Raw genomic sequence first — 22,260 nt, forward strand, 5'->3', positions numbered from 1 at the left:
GATGATAACCTAGAGAAAGGAGGGAGAATAGTTAGGTACTAGGGCTTTTATTTTACTTCTCCATGCAGAGTGAGGGAGCTGGATGCTTTCTGCAGATTTGCAAGGTGTCCACGCCAAAGGCTGTAGCCACCTGCCCAGGAACCAATCAAGTGGTTGTTACTATGTTGAGTCTTCCTGAGTGCACAGCAACTGATTGTGAAAACTTTTCTTTCAAGAGATCACCTTGGGGCAAAATTGATGTCTATTTTTGTCTAGAATTTTCCCTCACCACTTGAATAACATAGCAACATTGTAGCTACAATACACAATGGGTTCCAGTAACTTATTTTTAAAATTGCAAACATTTTGCAGTTTCTTTTTGGTTTAAAGCAGTATCTTCTATTTTTAGTCCACTATCTGAAAAGGGAAGTCTTTACAATATTCAGTGAGTTTTCAAATCAGGATAACAAATTGAATTTCTTGAATTCAATCTTGAATTTAGTATATTTGTCTAGTTTAAATTGCTGGCTGATTGGATGCAGAGGATTGTTTCATTGCTTATGTTAGTGGAAATGTAATGACTTTTGAATTGACAGTTCCTGTCAGATAATCTTATTCCCTCAGTCCTTCACCAGTTGTCTCTGACCCTTCAGATCACAATAGATTGTTGGTCATTTCAGGCAATTAATTAGTGTTTCCTGCTTAATCATGAGTGTTAGTGGCACAGATTGGTAACTGCCTGGACTGTCCATCCTTCTTGTGGATGAAATGGCTTGATAGAGGAGAGGAACATAGTTTAAAATTAAAACAAATCAAAAATAGTTGATTCGTACAAAGCAAACTTATTTTTGGGTGCCAGTTTCTAGCAAAAATGTCATAATTGAATAATTTTTAACTGCAGCATTGGCTCTGGCAGTAAAACCAGCTTTATCCAATTTAAAGCATTCTTCTCCAGCAGGTACTGTACTCGTACAATAAAGCTTAGCACGCAGATTATCTGTCCTTTTTAGAGTGAAAAAGCAAGGCCCTTGCGAATTCTGGAATCACAGAAAACGTACATGTCAGCAGGCTCTGTTTAAAACACTCCAAAATGAACTGAGTGTTTTGTGTTCCTAGTACAGTACTGTGATTTTTATTTTTCCTAGCATATGTGAATATCGCACATTGAAATGCTGCTCCAATGAAAATCGATGCGACTCAGTATTCTGCATCACATGAGTATGAAATAAAGCTTAGATACTCCATCTCTTATTTCTAAGACTCTTCAAAACTCGCCAGTTTGAGCAAGTCTTTGACTGTTCCGAGTTCTCTGACTGACCTATTTGCCACTACCGCAGTAATATGACTCAACTGATGAAGTATGACAGTCCTGAATTCACCCCAGCTGGAATAGGGAACAAACCCATGCAGCTGGCACCAATCTAATCCACACCATCAGTCCAGTCTACTAAACCCTTCTGAATGAGCACTGTCTGGAGACATTTAAATCTGAGAAATATGTCTTGTACACGGAGACACAACACCCCTAGAGGCAGGTTGCAGAGCCACCTTGAGAGGTAGTTTTGGTCCCTATCCTGGAGGATAAGGATCCCTATTAACAAAAGTGAAGGATGTCTGTGAAGCCTGTATATGGTTGATGTTGCAATTTGATTCTAACCTATGATGGAATGCATATTCTGCGTAACTGCCTAGTACCTGCAATGCAGTTTCCACTTTATAGGCTTGTACCGATCATCTTTTAGAATTGGAACAAGTGTAGGCTTGGAATTAAGTTGTAAATTCCATTTAGTGGGAGCTGTGTATTTTAGTAGGCTGCCTATCTGGTAAATCCAGCATGATGGGAATGAGGCAGATTAATAGATTTCTGATCTAATTAAACATAAGTGGGTTAATTGGTAGCATTCTTGCAAGAATAATAAGTAAGGTTGACTGTATCTAGGTTGTTTATCATGGGACAACTAAATAAATATCAGGATGCCAACAGTGTTACCAATGCCAGATTTACAATTTAATTGGTAACTAATAACTGTGCTTCAGTGAAGACATGAATAAGAAACAGTCATTCCAGATTAAACTATAATATCCAGTTTTCAGTAGTTTGTATATTGCAGTTATCACCCGGAGAATTGGTGATATGTAAACCTATTTAGTTGAATTACTTGATAATAAGAATTCAAAAATTTTTCAAGCATCATGGCAATTTATCTGCTGTCAATTTGATGTAGATACAAAATGGCATTATTAAGCACAAAATCTACCAAAACAAGCTCATTCAATGTGCTTTGGTGATGTAGATATGTTCAGGATGTAGTTAGCTGACACACTCCTACAGCCTGACTTCATTCCTATTTTAAATGTGCTTCAGAATGAAAGGAATTGTAGTGAATCATTTAAAATCAATATTTTCCTCAAGCTGGTTGTAGGATAAATCAGCTTTACATAAAGATTTGACAACTGGCTCAGCAGATATGTTGCAGAATATTCATTGCATTCTGAAGAGTCTTAACTATTTTGTAGCGATCTTGAATATGAAAATACAATCATTAAGTTCTGAAACAAAACTTTATTGACGTTGAGAGGAATAGGGTAAGTATCTGCTTATGTGTCATTCTTCAAATTATTATGAAGGCAAACTAAGTCTAGTTGTATCAGGTGCAGAGGCTGCAGCTGTTTAACCTTGCAGTAGGCATGCCCATCTGTCCTTCCATCTGGTAATAGCTTGTACTGTCTCCTCAATGTAAAAACACTCAATCTGTGAAGGCAAAATGAATTATTTAAACAATTTGTGAAAATTTGATGCAATGATATTTTTGTTACACAGATTAATAACTATTTGTAATAAATTGTAAAAGCGAATCATTTGGGGATTTTGGAGCAGGGTCAGCCCTTTTAAAGTAATGGCATCTTTCAGGACATACAGAAGCACTTTACAACTAATTAAATAGTTTTGAAATGAAGTCATTATTACAATATGGAAAATTTAGGCACAGCAAGTCTCTGTGAATAGGAATTAAATGGCCAAGTGAGTTTTAATTATGGGGTGCAGAGCTGGATGAACACAGCAGGCCAAGCAGCATCATAGGAGCAGAAAGGCTGACGTTTCGGGCCTATATGTTGGTTGAGGAATAAACATTGACCAGGAGACCTGGGGAACTCAATTTGCTCCTCTTCTGTGTGGTACGTTCCGCTTGAGAGGGCTGATGGCACCTTTGATTAGCATTTTGGTAAGGTAAACCAGGACAGGACTTAAACTGTTAATGGTATGACCCTGCGGAGTGTTGCCGAACAAAGAGAAACGTGAGTTGCAGGTGGACAAGGTGGTGAAGAAGGTGTTTGGCACTCTTGCCTTCGTTGGTCAGTGCACTGAGTAAAGGAGTTTGGACTTCATGTTATGGCTGCACTAGACATTGGTAAGGCCTCTTTCAGAATACTGTTTTCAATACTGGCCTCTCTGCTACAGGAAAGATGTTGTTAAACTGGAAGGGGTTCAGAAAAGATCTACAAGGATGGTGCCAGGGTTGGAGGGTTTGAGCTACAGGGAGAGGTTGAATAGGCTGGGCGATTTTCCCCATAGAGCATTGGAGGCCGAGGGGTAACCTTAGAAGTTTATGAAATCATGAGGGACATATTGGTCTCCTATAGCCAATCTTTCCTATGTGGCTCGTGGTGAAGCAGAGGTATCGTATTGGGGACCAACCTGCCCATCCAAGGTGATATAAACCTGACACAGTTTGCAAAACCTGCGCACAGTTTGTAAAGGATCACTGTCATTGGAACAAGTGGAGAAAGAGTGCTTGGCAAACCAGTGGTAAAAGGCTCAAGCAATTGGCCCGAATTAAGTGAGTCTATTAAAATCCGTGTACCTTGTGTTTTTGACACCAGTTGTTAGCTTTTGCTTTCTGCATTTTAGGGGTCACAGAAGAAGAGTATTGACATCTTTTTCTGTTCATTTGTGGGGTGTGGGCGTTGCTGGCTGGCGAGCATTTCTTGCCCATCCCTAGTTGCCCTTGAGAAGGTGGTGAGCTGTCTTCTTTAACCATTGCAGTCCTGCTGTGGGTTGACCCACAATGCTATTAAGGAGGGAATTCCAGGATTTTGACCCAGCGACAGTGAAGGAACAGTGATATATTTCCAAGTCAGGATAGTAAGTGACTTAGAGGGGAACTTGGAGGTGGTGATGTTCCTATATATCTGATGCCCTTGTCCTTCTAGATGGAAGTGGTTGTGGGTTTGGAAGGTGCTGCCTGAGGATCTTTGGTGAATTTCTGCAGTGCATCTTGTAGATAGTACACACTGCTGCTCCTGAGCATCAGTGGTGGAGGGAGTGAATGCTTGTGGATGTAGTGCCAGTTAAGCGGGTTGCTTTGTCCTGGATGGTGTCAAGCTTTTTGAGTGTTGTTGGGACTGCACTCATCCAGGCAAGTGGGCGGTATTTCATCATGCTCCTGACTTGCGCCTTTAGATGGCGGACAGGCTTTGAGGAGTTAGGTGAGTTACTCGCCTCAGTATTCCTAGCTTCTGCCCTGCTCTTGTAGCCACTGTGTTAATGTGGTGAGTCCACTTGAGTTTCTGGTCAGTGGTAATGCCCAGGATGTTGATAGTGGGGGATTTAGTGACACCATTGAATGTCAAGGGGTGGTGGCTTGATTGTCTGTTGTTGGTGATGGTCGTAGCCTGGCATTTGTGTGGCACAAATGTCACTTGCCACTTGTCAGCCCAAGCCTGGATATTGTCCAGATCTTGTTGCATGTGATCATGGACTGCTTCAGTATCTGAGGAGTCACGAATGGTGCTGAACGTTATGCAATCGTTGGCGAACATCCCCACCTCTGACCTTACGATGGAGGGAAGGTCATTGATGAAGCAGCTGAAGATGACTGGGCCTACGACATTATCCTGAGGAACTCCAGCAGAGATATCCTGGAGCTGAGATGAATGACTGCCGACAGCCACGACCATCTTCCTTTGTATCAGGTATGACTCCAACCACTGGAGAGTTTGCCCCCTGATTCCCATTGATTCCAGTTTTGCTAGGGCTCCTTGATGCCACAATCAGTTGAATGCAGCCTTGCTATCAAGGGCTGTCACTCTCACCTCACCAAGGCTGTAATGAGATCAGGAGCTGAATGGCCCTGGCGAAACCCAAACTGGGCGTTACTGAGCAGGTTATTTCTGAGCAAGTGCTGCTTGATAGCACTGTTGATGTCACCTTCCATCACTTTACTGATGATCGAGAGTAGACAAACGGGCCGGTAATTGGCCAGGTTGGATCTGTCCTGCTTTTTGTGTACAGGGCATACTTGGGCAATTTTCCACATTGTCAGGGAAATACCAGTGTTGTAACTGTACTGGAACAGCTTGGCTAGGGGAATGGCAAGTTCTGGAGCACAAGTCTTCAGTACTATTGCCAAAATGTTGTCAGGGTCCGTAGCCTTTGCAGTATCCAGTGTCTCCAACCGTTTCTTGATACCACGTGGAGTGAATCGAATTGGCTGAAGACTGGTATCTGTAATGCTGGGACCTCTGGAGGAGGCTGAGACGGATCATCCACTCGGCACTTCTGGATGAAGATTGCTGCGCATGCTTCAGCCTTGTCTTTTGCAGTGACGTGCTGGACTCTTCCATCATTGAGGGTGGGGATATTTGAGGAGCCTCCTCCAGTGAGTTGTTTAATTGTCCACCACCATTCATGACTGGATGTGGCAGGACAGCAGAGTTTAGATCTGATCTGTTTGTTGTGGGATCGTTTAGCTCTGTCTATCACTTGCTGCTTTCACTGTTTGGCGTACAAGCAGCCCTGTTTGGCTTCACCAAGTTGATACCTCATCTTCAGGTATGCCTGGTGCTACTCCTGGCATGCCCTCCTGCACTCTCCATTGAACCAGGGTTGATTCCCTGGCTTGATGGTAATGGTTGAGTGGGGACTACGCCGGGCCATGAGGTTACAGATTGTGCAGGAGTACAATTCTGCTGCTGTTGATGGTCCAGAACGCCTCATGGATGCCAAGACTTGAGTTGTTAGGTCTGTGCAAAGTCTGTCCCATTTAGCACAGTGATAGTGCCACACAACACGACGGAAGTTGTTCTCAATGTGAAAGCGGCTCATCATCGCCACAAGGACTGTGCACTGGTCGCTCTTACTGATACTGTCATATTGCAGATTGAGGATGAGGTCAAATATGTTTTTCCCTCTTGTTGGTTCCCTCGCCACCTGCCGCAGACCCAGTCTAGCAGCTATGTCCTTTAGGACCCGAGCCACTGTTAGTGGTGGGCATTGAAATCCCTCATCCAGAGTATATTTTGTGCCCTTGCCATCCTCAGTGCTTCCTTCATTGAGGAGTACTGATTCATCAGCTGAGGGAGGACAGTATGTGGCGATCAGCAGGAGATTTCTTTGCTCCTTTTTAACCTGAAGTCGTGAGACTTCATGGGATCCGGAGTCAATGTTGTGGCCTCTTAGAGCAACACCTTCCTGACTGTATACCACTGTGTGGCCACCTCGGCTGAGTCTGTCCAGCCGGTGAGACAGGACATATCCTGGGATGGTGGTGGTGGTGTCTGGGACATTGTCTGTAAGGTATGATTCTCTGAGTATGACTGTTGCTTAACTAGTCTGTGAGACAGCTCTCCCAATTTTGGCACTAACCCCCAGACGGTAGTGAGGAGGACTTTGCATGGTTGACAGGGCTGTTCCTGCCATTGTCTTTTCTGGTGCCTAGGTCAGGTAGTCTGTCCAGTTTCATTTCTTTGAGTCTTTGTAGTGATTGGTACAACTGAGTGTCTTGCTAGGCCATTTGATGGCAGTTGAGAGTCAACCACATTGCCGTGGGTCCAGAGTCACGTAGGTCAGACCAGGTGAGGATGGCAGATTTCCCCTCTCGAAGGACATTAGCAAACCAGATGGGTTTTTCCGACAATTTCATGGTGATCAGCAGATTTTTTTGAATTTTTTTAAAATTCAAATTCCACCACCTGCCGTGGTCGGATTTGAACTCGGGTCCCCAGAACATCAGTTGGGTTTCTGGACTAATCGTCTAGTGATAATACCACTAGGCCATCGCCTACCCCTTCATGATATCAATACAATAACAAAAGCTTGCATTTGTGGAGTGCCCTTAATAAAAAACGTCCCAAGGCACATTATAGGAGGTTATTGAGTCACATTTTACAAACGATATTAGAACAGGTGATCAGAAGCTTAGTTGAAGGATTAGACTCTTAGGAATGTTTAAAAGAAGGAAATGAGGCAGAAAGGTATAGGAAGTGAATTCCAGAGCTTGGAGCCTGGGCACCTCAGGATGTGTCTGCCAGTTGTAGAGTGATTAAAATTGGGTATGTGGAAAAACAGCAGCCACAGACCACTAAACGGATAAGTGGCAGCATAAAACTAAAAGCAAGGCCTTACAATAATTCAAAAAAACAGCATAGATCCTGCTGAATTGAAAAGATACAAAGAGCCACAAAGCAGCTTTGAAGAGCTACTAAAAAGAATTATGAAAGGAAAGTTGCCAGGGACATCAAGATCAATAAGAAGGAATTTTGTTACATAAAGAGAAAGCGGGCGATTAGGAGAAATGTTGGCTCATGAAAGACTGAAAGTGGGGATATTGTCAGTGACTGTGGGGAAATGGCAGACATGTTGAATAATTACTTCACTTCAGTATTTAAAATAGAAAAGGAGGATAGGTTGCCAGAAGTCTTGAAGAAAATGAATAATAGATCAGGACTAGGTACTGAATAAAATTAACATAAGTAAAACATGAGGAAATTAATGGAATTAACGAGTAACATGTCTCCTGGGTCTGAAGTTTTCCATCCTAGACTGTTAAAGGAAGTAGGGGAGCATATCGTAGATGCCTTAACTATAATCTTTTGAGTTTCCTAGATACAAAGTTCAGTGCATTTAGATTAGAAAATTTAACATGTAGCTCTGCTTTTAAAAAACGCTGAAGGGGAAAACCAGGGAATTTCAGCCAGTTAGCCTAACATCTGTGGTAAGGAAGTCGTGAGAGTCCATAATCAAGGATGGAGTAAGTGAACTCCATCCCTTCAGTTAATCAGGAACGGCTAACATGGATTCATCACAGTAGGTCATGCCTGACAAACTTCAATGAATTTTTGAAAAGGTGACTAAGGTAGGGGAATGTCTGTGGATGCTGTTTCTATCTATCCGAAGGCATTTAATAAAGTCCCACAAGAGATTTAAAGTAGAAGCCCGCGGGATTGAGGGCACATTACTGACACGGCTGGGAAATTGGTTGAGTGGCAGGCGATAGAAAATAGAGATAATGGGTTGATACTCAAGTTGGCAGGATATGACCGATGGAGTACCGCAAGGATCTATGTTAGGGTAATTATTCACCTTCTTTACTGATCACTTGAATAATGACACAGTCATGTATCCAACTTTCATTACTCAAAGTTAGGCACATTGTTGACAGTGTGGATGATCATCTGTCAATATCCTTTTGTAATTTTATGGTAACTGGGCAAAAATGTGGCAGCTGGAGTTCAATGTAAGCAAGTGTGAAGTTATCCATTTTGGTCCAAAAAAGGATAGATAAGGGTATTTTCCAGATGGTATGAAATGAAATACAGTGACTGTCCAAAGATACTTGGGAGTTCAAGTGCATAGATCTTTAAAACATCACTAACTGTGCAGAAAATAATCAAGAAAGTTAATGGAATACTGACTTTTATACCTAAATGACTGGAGTACAAGGATGCAGAAGTAACGCTGCAGTTAGGTAAAACCCTGATTAGACCCCACCTGGAGCGCTGAAAGCAAATTTGTCACCACGCCTTAGGAAGGATATGTTCGCTTTGGAGGTATTATGACGTAGGTCTTTAGATATCAAGTTACGAGGAGAGTTTATTTAAGTTAAGTCTGTCTCTGACAAGTTGCTTAATTTGGAATGTAACCACACAATGTGTGAGCACATGTACTGTTGTCATTTACTTGTGGCATCTGGTTGGATGAGACAACTTGCAGTCTACTGGTTACCTCGCTTTTTCAGGATGGCTTGTGCTGTATTATGGGGGAAAAGTCCTCTCCTTAAGAAAGGATTGTAATTTTTCTAATGTGTCCTAAGGAAAGACTTTTGAAGCTGTACCAGGAAGGGTGTCATTTGTCATTGTGATCCTGCTGCACCAACTTCTGTCCTTCAGTGTTAGTACAGCTTTTAAAGCATCCAGCATTCCTTTATGAATTGCTGGCAGCATTTGTAATCAATTTGTTTAGGAGTTATACATTATTTAGTGACCACTGCAAAGCTAAGTAAAGGAGCTTGATCTTGGAATATAGCATTAGGTCGCTTCTCAGGATAGGTGCCTGCACCAGCAAAGAATGATGCTCCTGACGAATAGTGCTAGGATTACATTATTGCTTCCTAATATATATTTCAAACTAAATTTTAGGTAGAACAATTATTGTGAATTTAAAAATGAAAAGTTGCTCAGCGGTTTCTTTAAATCATGTTGTTTTGTGATTTTTTTTTTTATATTGTAGAAAGTGAAACAGTCCACAAGATAACTCCACATTGGTTTTGAAGCAAGACCTTTTCCCCGTGGTATTTTTAATTGCCTTTATATATAAATTAAGTATGTCAGAAATTACCTCAATCTTGAGATGCTAATTGATTGTGATCTTGAAGTCCCATTGCTGCCAAGTGATCTGTTTGAAAGCAGCTAAGCTATTCAGTATGCACACCAACTGTCATAGATTACTGTCTCTGTCTTTCCCTCTCTCTCTCACTCTCTGCCTGAAAACTGAAATTGATTGTAAACAAGTTCACATGTCTAGTGTGAAAGTACAATTTTAATCTGTGATGTCAAAAGTTAGCTTAATCTAATTGACTGACTTTGCTATTCTGTGTTTCTCTTGCCTCCGCCTTGCATCTTTTGCATTTTTTTTTGAAGATGCATTCATACTACTATCACAAAAAAGACTCGTAAAATAATTTTTTATCTAAGAACAGTGTTGTGGTTGCAAACAGGTTTGTGCGTGAGTTTGGCAAATGTTTACTTTTGTGCCTGTACAGGAAGCTGACTCACTAAAAATTGTTAAAGCTCTCGTTTGTGTTGGAGACCCCTACAGTTAGAATTTTAAAAACTGCAATTTTTCACACTTGCTGGATTTGTGTGGGCGAGTGTTATTAAGTTTGAGTGTACTGCAATGTTACTTAGCAAGGCTATGCTAAATGATAATTTTGGAAATAAAATAATTGAGTCCAATATAGCAGACCCCTCTCTCTACTGTCTGGACTATTGATTGAGAACTAATGCTAACGGGTATTCTGAATGCCTTTATCTAATTGGAGCTCTTAAAATGTGTTTATTTTATTAATAAACATTTGCAAATAAAATAATTTATGGCCCCTGTAATAGATGAGCCAAATTATGTACAGTAGAAGCTTCACTGTATTATGCTGTTTATGAATGATTACTCTCTATACAGCTATGCACAAGAATAAAAAACAAGTTGGCTGGACTTTTGGCTGTGTAAGTCCACTTGTTCCTTGAATTTTGTGTTGAAATAAGCTGTTGAGAACCCACAAATGGTAATCTAAGACAATACAAATCTATTATCATTGCATTTTATTTTTCATTTTGTCGGTATGATTTTACTATTGTGTGCAGTAGGTTGGTCATTTCAAACGAAATGCCAGGCAGTTTCACCATGTGACCTCCTTTCAGCTGATCTGTCCTCAATTCTTGCCACTGATTGCCAGACAAATGAGCAATCTTGGAAGTAGGTTAATAATGGCGGTAGCAGTACCCATAGTATGGGCGCTCAAACTGCTCTAGTTAGTCATGTTTACCTGTTAGAACATGAATGTAGCAGGAGGGCTTTGTGCATTAAGAGAAGAAAACGCCCTGATGGCTTTTCTGTCTGGTTGCTTGTAGGAGTGTCTGGGAAATTAGTATTTTTTTTGTAATCTAGATTTGAGTTTGGGCTGGAAATGTTGTACACAAGCCTAACATTGGAAGTACCTTCTTGTGCACTGATATTTGCAACAAATACTACTATTTGAACCCATATTGCATTATTCCGTTTTCCCCTCTGAATAATACTGCATTTTTGAGTTTTGTGCCTTTGTCAACTCAATGAATTTAATCACGTTTATTGTATGATTTAAAAAAAATCAAGTATACATTGTGTTTAGGATTGTCATTTGGCACTCTAATCCTAAATTATGTTTGATAAAATGTTTGAGTAGAGTTAATCAAGATTAAGAAATGTGCCATGCTGAGATCAGCATCATGCATAGAGTCAGATGTACAACACAACAACGGACTCTTCGGTCTGACTCGTCCATGCCGACCGGATAGCCTAAATTAATCTAGTCCCATTTGCCAGCATTTGACCCATTTCCCCCTCAACCCTTCCATTTCATATACCCATCCAGATGCCTTTTTAAATGTTGTAATTGTATCAGCCTTCTCCAATTCCTCTCGCTGTTCATTCCATACGTGCACACCCTCTGTGTGAAAATGTTGCCCCGTCGGTCCCTTCTAAATCTTTCCTCTCTCATCTTAAACCTATGCCCTCTAGTTTCGGACTCCCCTAGCTTGGAGAAAAGACCTTGACTATTCACCCTATCCATGCCCCTCATGATTGTATAAACCTCTATAACATCACCCCGCAGCCTCTGCCACTCCAGGGAAAATAGCTCCAGCCTATTCAGCCTCTCCCTATAGCTCAAACCCTCCAACACTGGCAATATTCTTGTAAATATTTGAGCCCTTTCTAGATTCACAACATCCTTCCTACAGCAGGGAGACCAGAATTGAATGCAGTATTCCAAAAGTGGCCACACCAATGTCCTGTACAGCTGCAGCATGACCTCCCAACTCCTATACTCAATGCACTGACCAATAAAGGCGAGCATACCAAACACCACCTTCACTACCCTGTCAACCTGTGACTCCACTTTCAAGGAACTATGAACCCGCACTCCAAGGTCTGTTTGTTTGGCAACACTTTGCAGGACCCTACTATTAATTGAATAAGTCCTGCCCTGATTTGCCCTACCAAAATGCAGCACCTCTCATTTACCTAGATTAAACTCCATCTGCCAGTCCTCAGCCCACCAGTTCATCTGATTAAGGTCCCATTGTATTCTGAGGTGTCCATTACACCATCAATTTTGGTGTCATTTGCAAATTAATTAACTATACCTCCAATATTCACATCCAGGGCACTTATATAAATGACAAAAAGCAGTGGATCCAGCACTAATCCAGTCTGAAAAGCAACCCTCCTCCACCACCCTCTGTCTCCTTCCTTCTAGCCGATTGACTTTACTGAGTGAAAAATGAACAAATGCATCTAAGCTGAGTTTTCAAGTGCTAAAGTACAAATGCATTCCATATCACCAGGGTGCTGTAGAACAGAATCCAAAAAGTCCATTCCCTCATGTTAACTGATATTTCTAACTGATCCCTCTTGGACACTGAACCTCACCATTTCGAAATCTGCCATCACCACATGTCTGTCCAAGAAAAAAGTGTTTCACCCTTCTATGCTAGGAAGCTCCTGCCTATCTCCAACCTTCCGTTCATCTCCAGTTTTTAAATGTTTTGTATCCTCTCAAATCTTTGTCATTCTTTCCTCAAGCTGTTTGAACATATTCAGTAAGATTCTGCTTCTGCCACAGCAGTGAAATGCCTACGTTTGTTTTTTGTTAATTTGAGGGATGTTGATGTCTGTGACTAGACCAGTATTTATTTCCTATCCTTAAACGCCCTTGAAGGTGGTGGTCAGCAGTCTCCATGAGCTACTGCAGTCCTTGGGGCATAGGTACATCCACTGTGCTGTAAGGAAAGGATTTCCAGAACTTTGACCCAGTGACAGTGGACTAATGACAATTATAGTTCCAAGGAGTGGCTTGGAGGAGTATCTTCTGCCTTCCTCTTTCTCAGAGGTAAAGGTTGTGGGTTTTGGAGGTGATATTGAAGAACTCTTGGCGAGTTGCTTCAGTTATTTTAAATGGTATACTATCACTGTGCACTGGTGATGAAGGTGGTGTCTGTTGAAGGTGGTGGTTATGTTGCCAAACAAGCTTTTTCCCGGGTGGTGTCAAACTTCAAGTGTTGTTGAAGCTACATTCATCCAGGCAAGAAGACAGTATTCCACTCTTGATTTGTGCCTTTATAGTTGGTGGATGGACACTGGGGTAACAGGAGGTGAATTATTTGCTGCAGTATTTCTAGGTTCTAATGTGCATTAAAGCCAGAGTATTTATATAGCTTGTCCAGTTCAATTTTAAATAATTGATGAACTCCAGCGTAGTGTTGAGGTGTTATTGATAGTGGGTGGTTCAACAATAGTGATGTTTTTTGAATGTAAAAGAGAAATGGTTAGATTCTCTGTTTAAAATAGTTGTAGTACAGCATTTATGTGGCGCAAATGTTACATTTCACTTGACAGCCCAAACCTGGATATTACTGCATTTAGACACAGGTTTCATCACTTTGAGGAGTTGCAACTAATGCTGAACATTGTGAAATTGTCAGTGAACATCCCCACTTCTGACCTTGTTATTGGAGGCAAGGTCATTGACTCAAGTGAAGAAAGCTGGGCCTAGAACTCCTGCAGTGAGACCCTGTGACTGACATGATTGGTCTCCGATAAGCGCGGCCATCTTCCTTTATGCTAGTTAGGTCTCTTACTAGCAGAGATTTTCCCTAATTCCCAGTGGCTCAAGTTTTGCCAGGACTCCTTGATGTATCGTTAAATGTTGATGTCAAGAGCAGCCTCTCTGTCTCTCCTCACCTCTGATGGTTGTTCTTTTGTCAATGTTTGGACCAATACTTTAGTGCAGCCACAAACTGCATGGGCCTGGCAAAACTGTACAGCAGGGTATTTTTGAACAATAGTGCTAGATAACACTGATGCCATCCATCGCTTTGATAAAACATTGCTTCCTAGGGTGGCATTTAGACAGATTGGATATACACTGCTTTTTGGGGACAAGATGTCAGCCCACTTCTACATTGTTAGGTAGATGCCAGTGTTGCAGTTGTGCTGGAACAACTTGGCTGATGGCGCAGCTAGCTTTGGAGTGAAGTCTTCATTACTATTGCCAGAATGTTATCATGGTCCATAACATTTTGTAATATCCAGTGCTTTCAGCTATTTTTGTTATCATGCAGAGTGAATTAAATTGGCTTAAGACTGCCATCTGTGTTGATGGAGACATCAAGCAGAGGCCAAGATGAATCATTAGATGGAACATTTCCAGCTGAAGATGTATGCAAATACTTCATCTTCATCTTTTGCATTGATGTAGTGGACTTAGAACTGGCAATGGCAAGGCTGCAGTGCTTAGATCTGATCTATTGGCTGTGGGATTGTTTAGCCTTACCGGTTACGTGCTGCGTACTCATCGCTGGGATGACAGGATTGTGTCTTGTGTTGACTAGGCCTGTATTGACTAGGGTTTAGAAGAATGTGAAGAAATCTCATTTAAAAGTATACAATTCCGACAGGGCTGGATAGACTGGTTTAGGGGATGATGTTTCCCCAGTTTGGAGTTTCTACAACAAGTGGTCATGGTCTCAGGATGTAGGGTAGGCCACTTAGAACTAAGAAGGAAAATTTTATCACTGAGGGTGGTGATCTTATGGAATTCTCTGCCACTACTTTGTGGGACCAAGTTACTGAAACTGTTTAAGGATGAAATAGATTTCCAGAAACTAAAGCTGTCAAGGGGTATGGGGAAAGAACAAGAGTACAGCGTTGAGATAGACAATCATCCATTAGTATTTGAAAAGCAGCAAGGGCTGGATGAAGCAAATGGCCTACTTTGTGTTCCTTTCACTGTTTGGCATGTATGTGGTCCTGAGATATAGTTTCACCAGTTGTTGCCTTAATTTAAGATATGCTTTGTGCTGTTTCTGACATCCCTCCTATATTCTGCATTAAACGAGCATCAATCCAGTTATAGTCAAATTATCACCTGCAACGGTTTCTCTTCCTGTTTTGACACTGTTGCCAAAGATCTATCCCTTTAGATGCCTCTGTCTGATATTTCTCATTTATGTCCTTTTCTTCTGGTGACGTTATTTAAAAATCAACGCTGTGTCTCGTAGATACTGATGAAAGCCAAGTCTATCTCATCGCGTAAAAACAGAAAGAACTGCAGATGCTGTGAATCATGAACAAAAACGAAGTTGCTGGAAAAGCTCAGCAGGCCTGGCAGCATCTGTGAAGAAAAAAAACCAGAGTTAACGTTTCAGGTCCGGTGACCGTTCTGAGGAAGGGTCACCAGACCTGAAACGTTAACTCTGGTTTTTTTTCTTCAGATGCTGCCAGGCCTGCTGAGCTTTTCCAGCAACTTTTATTTTGTTCTATCTCACCACAGCCTCCCACGACCTGTATTGTCTCACTTGTCAAGCCCTTCAGAAAATTTAGTATTACCAAGACCAAAGCCACTGTTTACATATTTTGCCACCCCACCACAAATTTTCATATTGATGTATTTTTAACAATGAATCTTTCATAGGAGCATTATAAAATGAAGTAGTTGAAAGGTCATTAACAAGGGGGTTTAGGTTTAATATGAAAGGCAGGAAGTTTAGAGGGGATTTGAGGAAAAGCTTTTCACTGAGGCCCCCACCACCCTTTAATACACTGCCTTGGTGGGTAGTTGAGATGAGAAACCTCCACTACCTTTAAAATTTACTTGGATGAGTGCTTGAAGTGCCATAACATTCAAGGCTGTGGGCCTAGTACGGGAAAGTGGGACTAATGTGGGTAGTGGTGTATTTTTTTGATGGTATAGACTCGACGGGCCAAAGGACATTTTTGGCACTGATTCTGTGAACATAAGGAAAGGTATACTGGGTCAGATGACCCAAAATATGGCCAAGGAGATAGGTTTAACCACTTTCTTAAAAGTGGAAAACTTTAGATAATCTCTGTTCATGACTCCGTGTCCTTTCCATCACACAGATTGCTCGCATCCATCTCCATAACTTTGCTGTTATCCACCTCAAATCAGTTGACCTGAAACCCTCATCCATGCCTTAGATATGACTATTCCAAAGTTCTCCTGCCTGGTCTTGCACTATACTTTGTACAATCCTGAGTTTGTCCAGAGTTCTGTCCACTTTATGCCACGCAAAGCCCGATTCACTGTACTTAATAACCTATCCACTGATTCCTATCTGGTACAGCCTAGTTTTAAAGTTCTTATCCCTTTAGTTTCAAATTCCTTCGCATCTCTGTATCTCTTTAACTTCTTCCAGCGCTATCACCCTTGAGACCTCTGCGCTCTTTGAATTTGGTCCCATGAGCGTCCCCAATTTCAAATGCTCCCAGCAGTATTGGCTGTGTCTTTAGCTACTTTGACCCTGAGCTCTGGAATGCCCTCTTTAAGCCTCAGCCTTTGTTACTTTCTAATTTGCTCCCTAAAGCATTGCTCCACTTCTGATGTCTTTGCTCAAACTTTTACCATCCGTGTTGATACCTTTTTTACATGACTTGGTGCCAGACTTTAAATGATAAAGCTTCTGTGCAGCTCCTTGGAGAAACTTCAATTAATTCAGAAGGGCTATATAAATGCAAGTTTTTGGTGCATCAGATGTTTCCTCGTGGCATATCTCTGCATGTTCATTTGAACACTTAATTTTCTGTTGATTTGCATGTTTTAGAGATCAGCTGCAACTCTAACTGTATCCAAATCAAGTAAATTTGCGACTGAGGATTTTTTAAAATGAATTTGCTTTGATTTTGGGTAACTCATTCAGTCATCTATTTTAAGTGCTTTGGTCTCCATAGTACTGACACAAAAATTCAAATTTTAAAACTGCACCTCGTTAAACCACTTAAGACTGGAAAAAAAAGTTTTAATCTTGCATTATGGGCTCTTTGCCATTTGTAATGGCCCTACAAATGACAGTTATATGCATTGTCTGTGATGTGACACCATATCACCAGTACCTGTAATCTGCATTTGATCTTGAAGATTGAGACTATGCTGATTTTAAATACCTTGTGATTATGCTCTGCAGTCAGTGTTGTTTTGCAATAAAAATGCTGCATTCTTTGGATTTACAATCTTTATAAATTTCTACCACTTTGTATATTGTCAAGAGGAAAAAGTAGGTTAATATTTCATGCTGTGTCAAAGTTGTAACATTATCACAATCTCAGGACAGCCGTTGATTTTTTTAAAAAAATGCTTTACAGGCATGTATAAATAAGTAATTAAATGTGGTAGCTGCAAAATGGAATCTTGTTAACTGGATAGTTATCATTGAATTGTATGCATCTTAAGCCTAATGGTTAGGTAAGCTTCACAGTACAGCACCAGGACTGCACGTACACTAATTGTAGACATGTTCATCTAGTTCCTGAAAGTTTCATCACAAGGTCTCTCGCTCCAACAGCCCTGCTCTTGTGCGTGTTTAGTGGTTCCCCAATATGTACATTTTCAAGATGCAATATCTTCCCAAGTTAATAGGAAAATTATAACTCAATAACCAATTTGATAATTCTTAGCTATCCAATAGCCTGTTCTTACCTTCAATGATGTTGAAGTTAGGCACTAAATAGTATTCTTTATCAGTGATCCTATAGTTTCCCCCTCAATCTTGAGTTGTACCCAGCAGCATCCTCTTGAGAAAAAGAAAGTTTGGGGAGTGTTAACAACTCTATCCTAATGTAAAATATTATGAATGAACAGGATAATTTTGTCATCTCAAGCCTGTTTTATAGAATCTCTTTCACTGTAAGGTTCCTTTGAATAGGAGAAATCATTATTATTTTCTCCAGAAGTCTGTTGCACTACAGTGACATTCTCCTTGGATTTCTTGCCTCTATGATAGCACAGGTAAAATGACTTTGATATCAGTCTGTAAATGTGTTATTCTTTGCCCTCAGGTTCACACTTCTCTTTTCCCATGGGAATGCAGTGGATTTGGGACAGATGAGCAGCTTCTACATTGGACTAGGCACCAGAATCAACTGTAATATCTTCTCCTATGACTATTCAGGGTATGGAGTCAGCAATGGAAAACCTTCTGAGAAGAACCTGTATGCTGACATTGATGCTGCATGGCAGGCATTAAGGACCAGGTATGTTTAGTACACGTTTTGCTGTGCATTGAAGAAATTTATTACTTAAGTTTTTAAAAAACTCATCTTTGTGTACCTTTTGCATTTTGTCAATTGCTTTGATAAGTAATAATTACATTGTGTTGGGATGTGGGCAGATATAATACAGGTGACGTTTGATTTTTCAAAAAATCAACATGCGTAATCTCGATGATGTTTTACTGATACAAAAGTAAAATACTGCGCTTGCTGGAAAACCTGAAATTAAAATAGAAAATTTTGGAAATGTTTAGTAGGTCATCTGTGAAGAGGAACATACTTAATTTCCGTAACATTGCCCTGAAACGTTTTATTCATTCACAAGATCAGGGTGTTGCTGGCTAGTCTAGCATTTATTGTCCAACTGTAATTGCGTAGAGGGCAGTTAAGGCAACCAGATTGCAATGGAGTCATTGTAGGCCAGGGCAGTTTCCTTCCCTGAACAGCAGGTTTTTGACAATCAACAGTGGATTCATGATCATCATTAAACACTTAATTCCAGATTTGTATTGAATTCAAATACCATCATCTAATGTGGATTTGAACCTGGGTCCCCAGAACATTACCTGGGTCTCTGGATTAACGGTGCAGCGATAATACTGCTTAGGCCAATGCCTCCCCTATAGGCAATATATGGTGTAGATATTTGATCAGAGTTTCAACTTGTGGTCAAAGATTGCGAATGATTTGGTTTATCTTGGACAGTAACCTGGAAGAAGAATGATGTTGGTGGCTGAGTTCTGATTGGAGTGGGGACCTATTTCTAATACTTGGAGGAAATCTCTGAGTCTCTGTTTATCAATCACAAATGTCAGATATGGAATCATATTTAACACCAGGATATACATATTCCTTTGCAATCAATGACTTGCTTATAATTCATTATACTGTCTTTACTTTACAACCACCTTCCTCCCCTATTGTAAGCTGGTTAAATTTACTTACCATTACCACTTGAGCTGTAGGCTCATGCTGCAACTAACTTTTATGAATTTAGTAGGGAAAGCATCACTCACAAAGTAAAATCGGGATTTTACCTGAAACGTGAGCACCCAGTAGGAAGCAAAGAGATTAATTCATGGTGCTGTGCAATGCGGTGATTGCATTTTAACTACAGTGCTTAATGCATCCACTATCTCAGTTGCAATATAATCGAATCTTATAGTTCAATTGGGTTGAAGTTTACTGTAATAACAATAACTGCATGAATTATTTTGTATACCATCCATGAATCCAGTGTCTCTAGCAAAATACGAAGGTTTTATCTGCATTTCAGATGTTGTCACATTTCAGTGGGCAAGTGAATCTGGCAACTTCTTATTAATGTGCCAATTGTGTTGGCTTTTTAAAAAGCCAAATTTCATTGATGTGGTGACTATTGTTAACCTGCCATTCCATAATGATGTGAAAGTGGATTTTAGTTAAATCAATTTGAATGTGTTAACTTTGACTGGGAAACTCGGTGGCAGTCCAAGGGCAGCTCTACCCACTTCTTTCTGTATATTAAATAACATAACGTAAGCTGACCAGAACTGATGATACGCAAGAGTTTAGACATGCTCTTTCCAGATTATTTAATTTTGTCATCTGGTAATTTAAGCTACTTTTTTTTTTTAGTGATTGAAAGCACTTATTTGGAGAGGTTTTTTATATACCAATACTGCTAAAACATTTAATGCGTTCTTTGCAAATGATCATTTTGTCCTGCCTAACGCACAGAAAAAGTGTTCCCTTGAGGTGATTGTGTTCAAAATACAGAATTTATTTCCAAATGCCCTTCCATACATGGTTCCATGGGACTATGCTCAGCATCGTTAATGACTCCTCTGATGCTGAAGCAATGCATATTCAAATGCAGCGAGATCTGAAAAATACCCAGGCTTGGGCTGACAAGTAGCAAGTAACATACGTGTTATACAAATGCCAGGCAATGACTACCTCCAATTAGAGATGATCACCACCCCCTGACATTCAATGCTGTTACCATCACTGAATCCCCAAATATCAACATCTTTGGGGTTACCATTGACTAGAAACTCAACTGGACCTGCTACATAAACAGAGTGGCTACAAGAGCATGTCAGAGGCTAGCATACTGCAGTGAGTGACTCACCATTTGATTTCCCCAAAACCTGTCCATTATCTACAAGGCACAAGTCGGGAGTGTGATGGAATACTGCCCACTTTCCCGGAAGGTTGCAGCTCCAGCAGCACTCGAGCTTGACGCTATCCATGACAAACCAGCCCAGTTGATCAGCATCGCATCCACTCCCTCCCACTGATGCTCAGAGGCAGCAGTGTATACTATCTGTGCTATCTCCAAGATGCATTGCAGAAATTCACCAAAAATTCTTAGATAGCATCTTCCAAGCCCATGACCACTTCCATCTAGAAAGACAAGGGCAGCAGATACGTGGGAACACTCCAAGCTGCTTACTATCCTGACTTGGAAATACACTGTCATTCCTTCATGTCCCTGGGTCAAAATCTTGGAATTCCCTCCCTAAGGACATTGTGAATCGACTTGCAGCATGTGAACTGCAGTGGTTCAAGAAAGCAGCTTGTTGCTGCTACCATCACCTCCAGATCAAGTTGAAACAGACAATAAATGCTGGTCAGCCAGTGACACCTACGTCCCCCGAGTGAATCTTAAGAAACAAAAGGCAGAACTGCAGAGCCAGCAAGGAACGTGGCAGTGCTGTGCTTTCCCTTTTCACCTTCCCAACTATATCATCACCGCAATTAGTGATGAAATTAAACACCACCAATTTGAAAGTATTGTTTTATCAACTTTGAGCATCTTTTTCAATCCTAAATATGACCTCTTTGCTGTGGATCTTGCTGCTAAGATCTCACTTTTCCACTGATCTGGCCATTCCAGAAATTGGATATCAAAAACAAATTCAATTTTCTATTCTGCTATAAAAGACAGTGTTACCAGTGCTACATAATATGATGACTTGGTTATGTGATTGGTGTCATTTTTACTGGTTTAATTTATTCCTTTCTATTCTCAGTTGAGATAAAGTTTAATCCCTTCAGATTAATAGCTACTCCATCGATAATGCCCCAGAATACAGTACACTTTTGTTTTATCTTCTATTCGATATCGTAGCGGAGCACTTTTTGGTTTCCTTTGTGATGTTTTTGGTTTGGAGAAGAAAATTCACACACAGTTTGTAAATGTTATATAATTTTGTCTTCCTCCTGGCTATGCATGCTGATCTACTTTGGCTCGCAATCCATCAACACCTTAATTTTAAAATCCTCGTTCTTGTTCCCAAATCCCTCCATGGCCTTACCCCTTCATATAACTGTAAGTTCCCATAAGCATCACCATGAGGTGCTACTCCAGTTCTGGCATTCCCCTACTTTAATGACTGCACTATTGGTGGCAGTGTTTACAATTGTCCTGGACCCGAGGTTCTGAAATTCCCTCCATATACCTCTTCCACCTTCTACACTGCTCTCCTCATTACAGACACTCATTAAAGCCTACCTCTTTGTTCAGGTATTTTGTCCCTTATCCTCATAGCTCTTTCGGTTAAATTTCGGGAGCTCCTTGGAATATTGTAGATGCTATATAAATGCAACTCTTTCCACCACCCCTCCCTATTTTTGAATTATAGATGAGAAAATGGATCGGTTTGACCTATTAACACTTCATAGATACCGGTAGTTCTCCTTAACACAATAGTTGCGTTCTTGTGCGAACTTACGCTATAGAAAATTGAATTATAAGGAAAATCGCTATACTTTACAGTAGAAAGTTTGCGATATCCAAACAGTTTCCACTATTCATCAATCTTATTACAGCCATTTCATGTTAATGAAACCTGTGTTATAGCAGAAATACTTGGACTGTCAAATCAATGCATGAAAGCAATCTGTAAATGTTTCACCAACTGCTTACTGTATTCCTTTGAGATTACCTGGAAGCGTCAAGGTGACTGATATTTGAGCTCCGGTCACTTGAGGATCACTAATAGTTTTGTTACATAATTTGATGCCAAGCCAAACATTTAAATTCTAGTAGTTGTAGAATTGGGATGATATGGCAATTCTTGGTTGTCCTGAAGTTTTTAGCTGTCAGACAAAAGATTCTCGAATCTCATTAGATTTCAAATCCACCTTAAAAATGAAAGTTAGAGAAATACTTGATTCTTTTAATTCCCTAG

The 22,260-nt window shown here is 40.6% G+C and overlaps 1 protein-coding gene across 2 annotated transcripts in view; it reads left to right on the forward strand.

Moving 5' to 3' along the window:
* The window catches only part of LOC109935169 (alpha/beta hydrolase domain-containing protein 17B-like), a 68,449-nt gene that overhangs the window by 16,907 nt on the left and 29,282 nt on the right, over positions 1-22,260 (forward strand). For both annotated transcript variants that reach the window (XM_048614325.1, XM_020533840.2), the window contains exon 2: positions 17,870-18,064. In XM_048614325.1, coding sequence (XP_048470282.1) covers positions 17,870-18,064 — 195 coding nt within the window. The remainder of the gene's footprint in view (positions 1-17,869; positions 18,065-22,260) is intronic.

Source organism: Rhincodon typus, chromosome 29 (assembly GCF_021869965.1).
Source record: "Rhincodon typus isolate 14 chromosome 29, sRhiTyp1.1, whole genome shotgun sequence".
Taxonomy (NCBI): Eukaryota; Metazoa; Chordata; class Chondrichthyes; order Orectolobiformes; family Rhincodontidae; genus Rhincodon; species Rhincodon typus.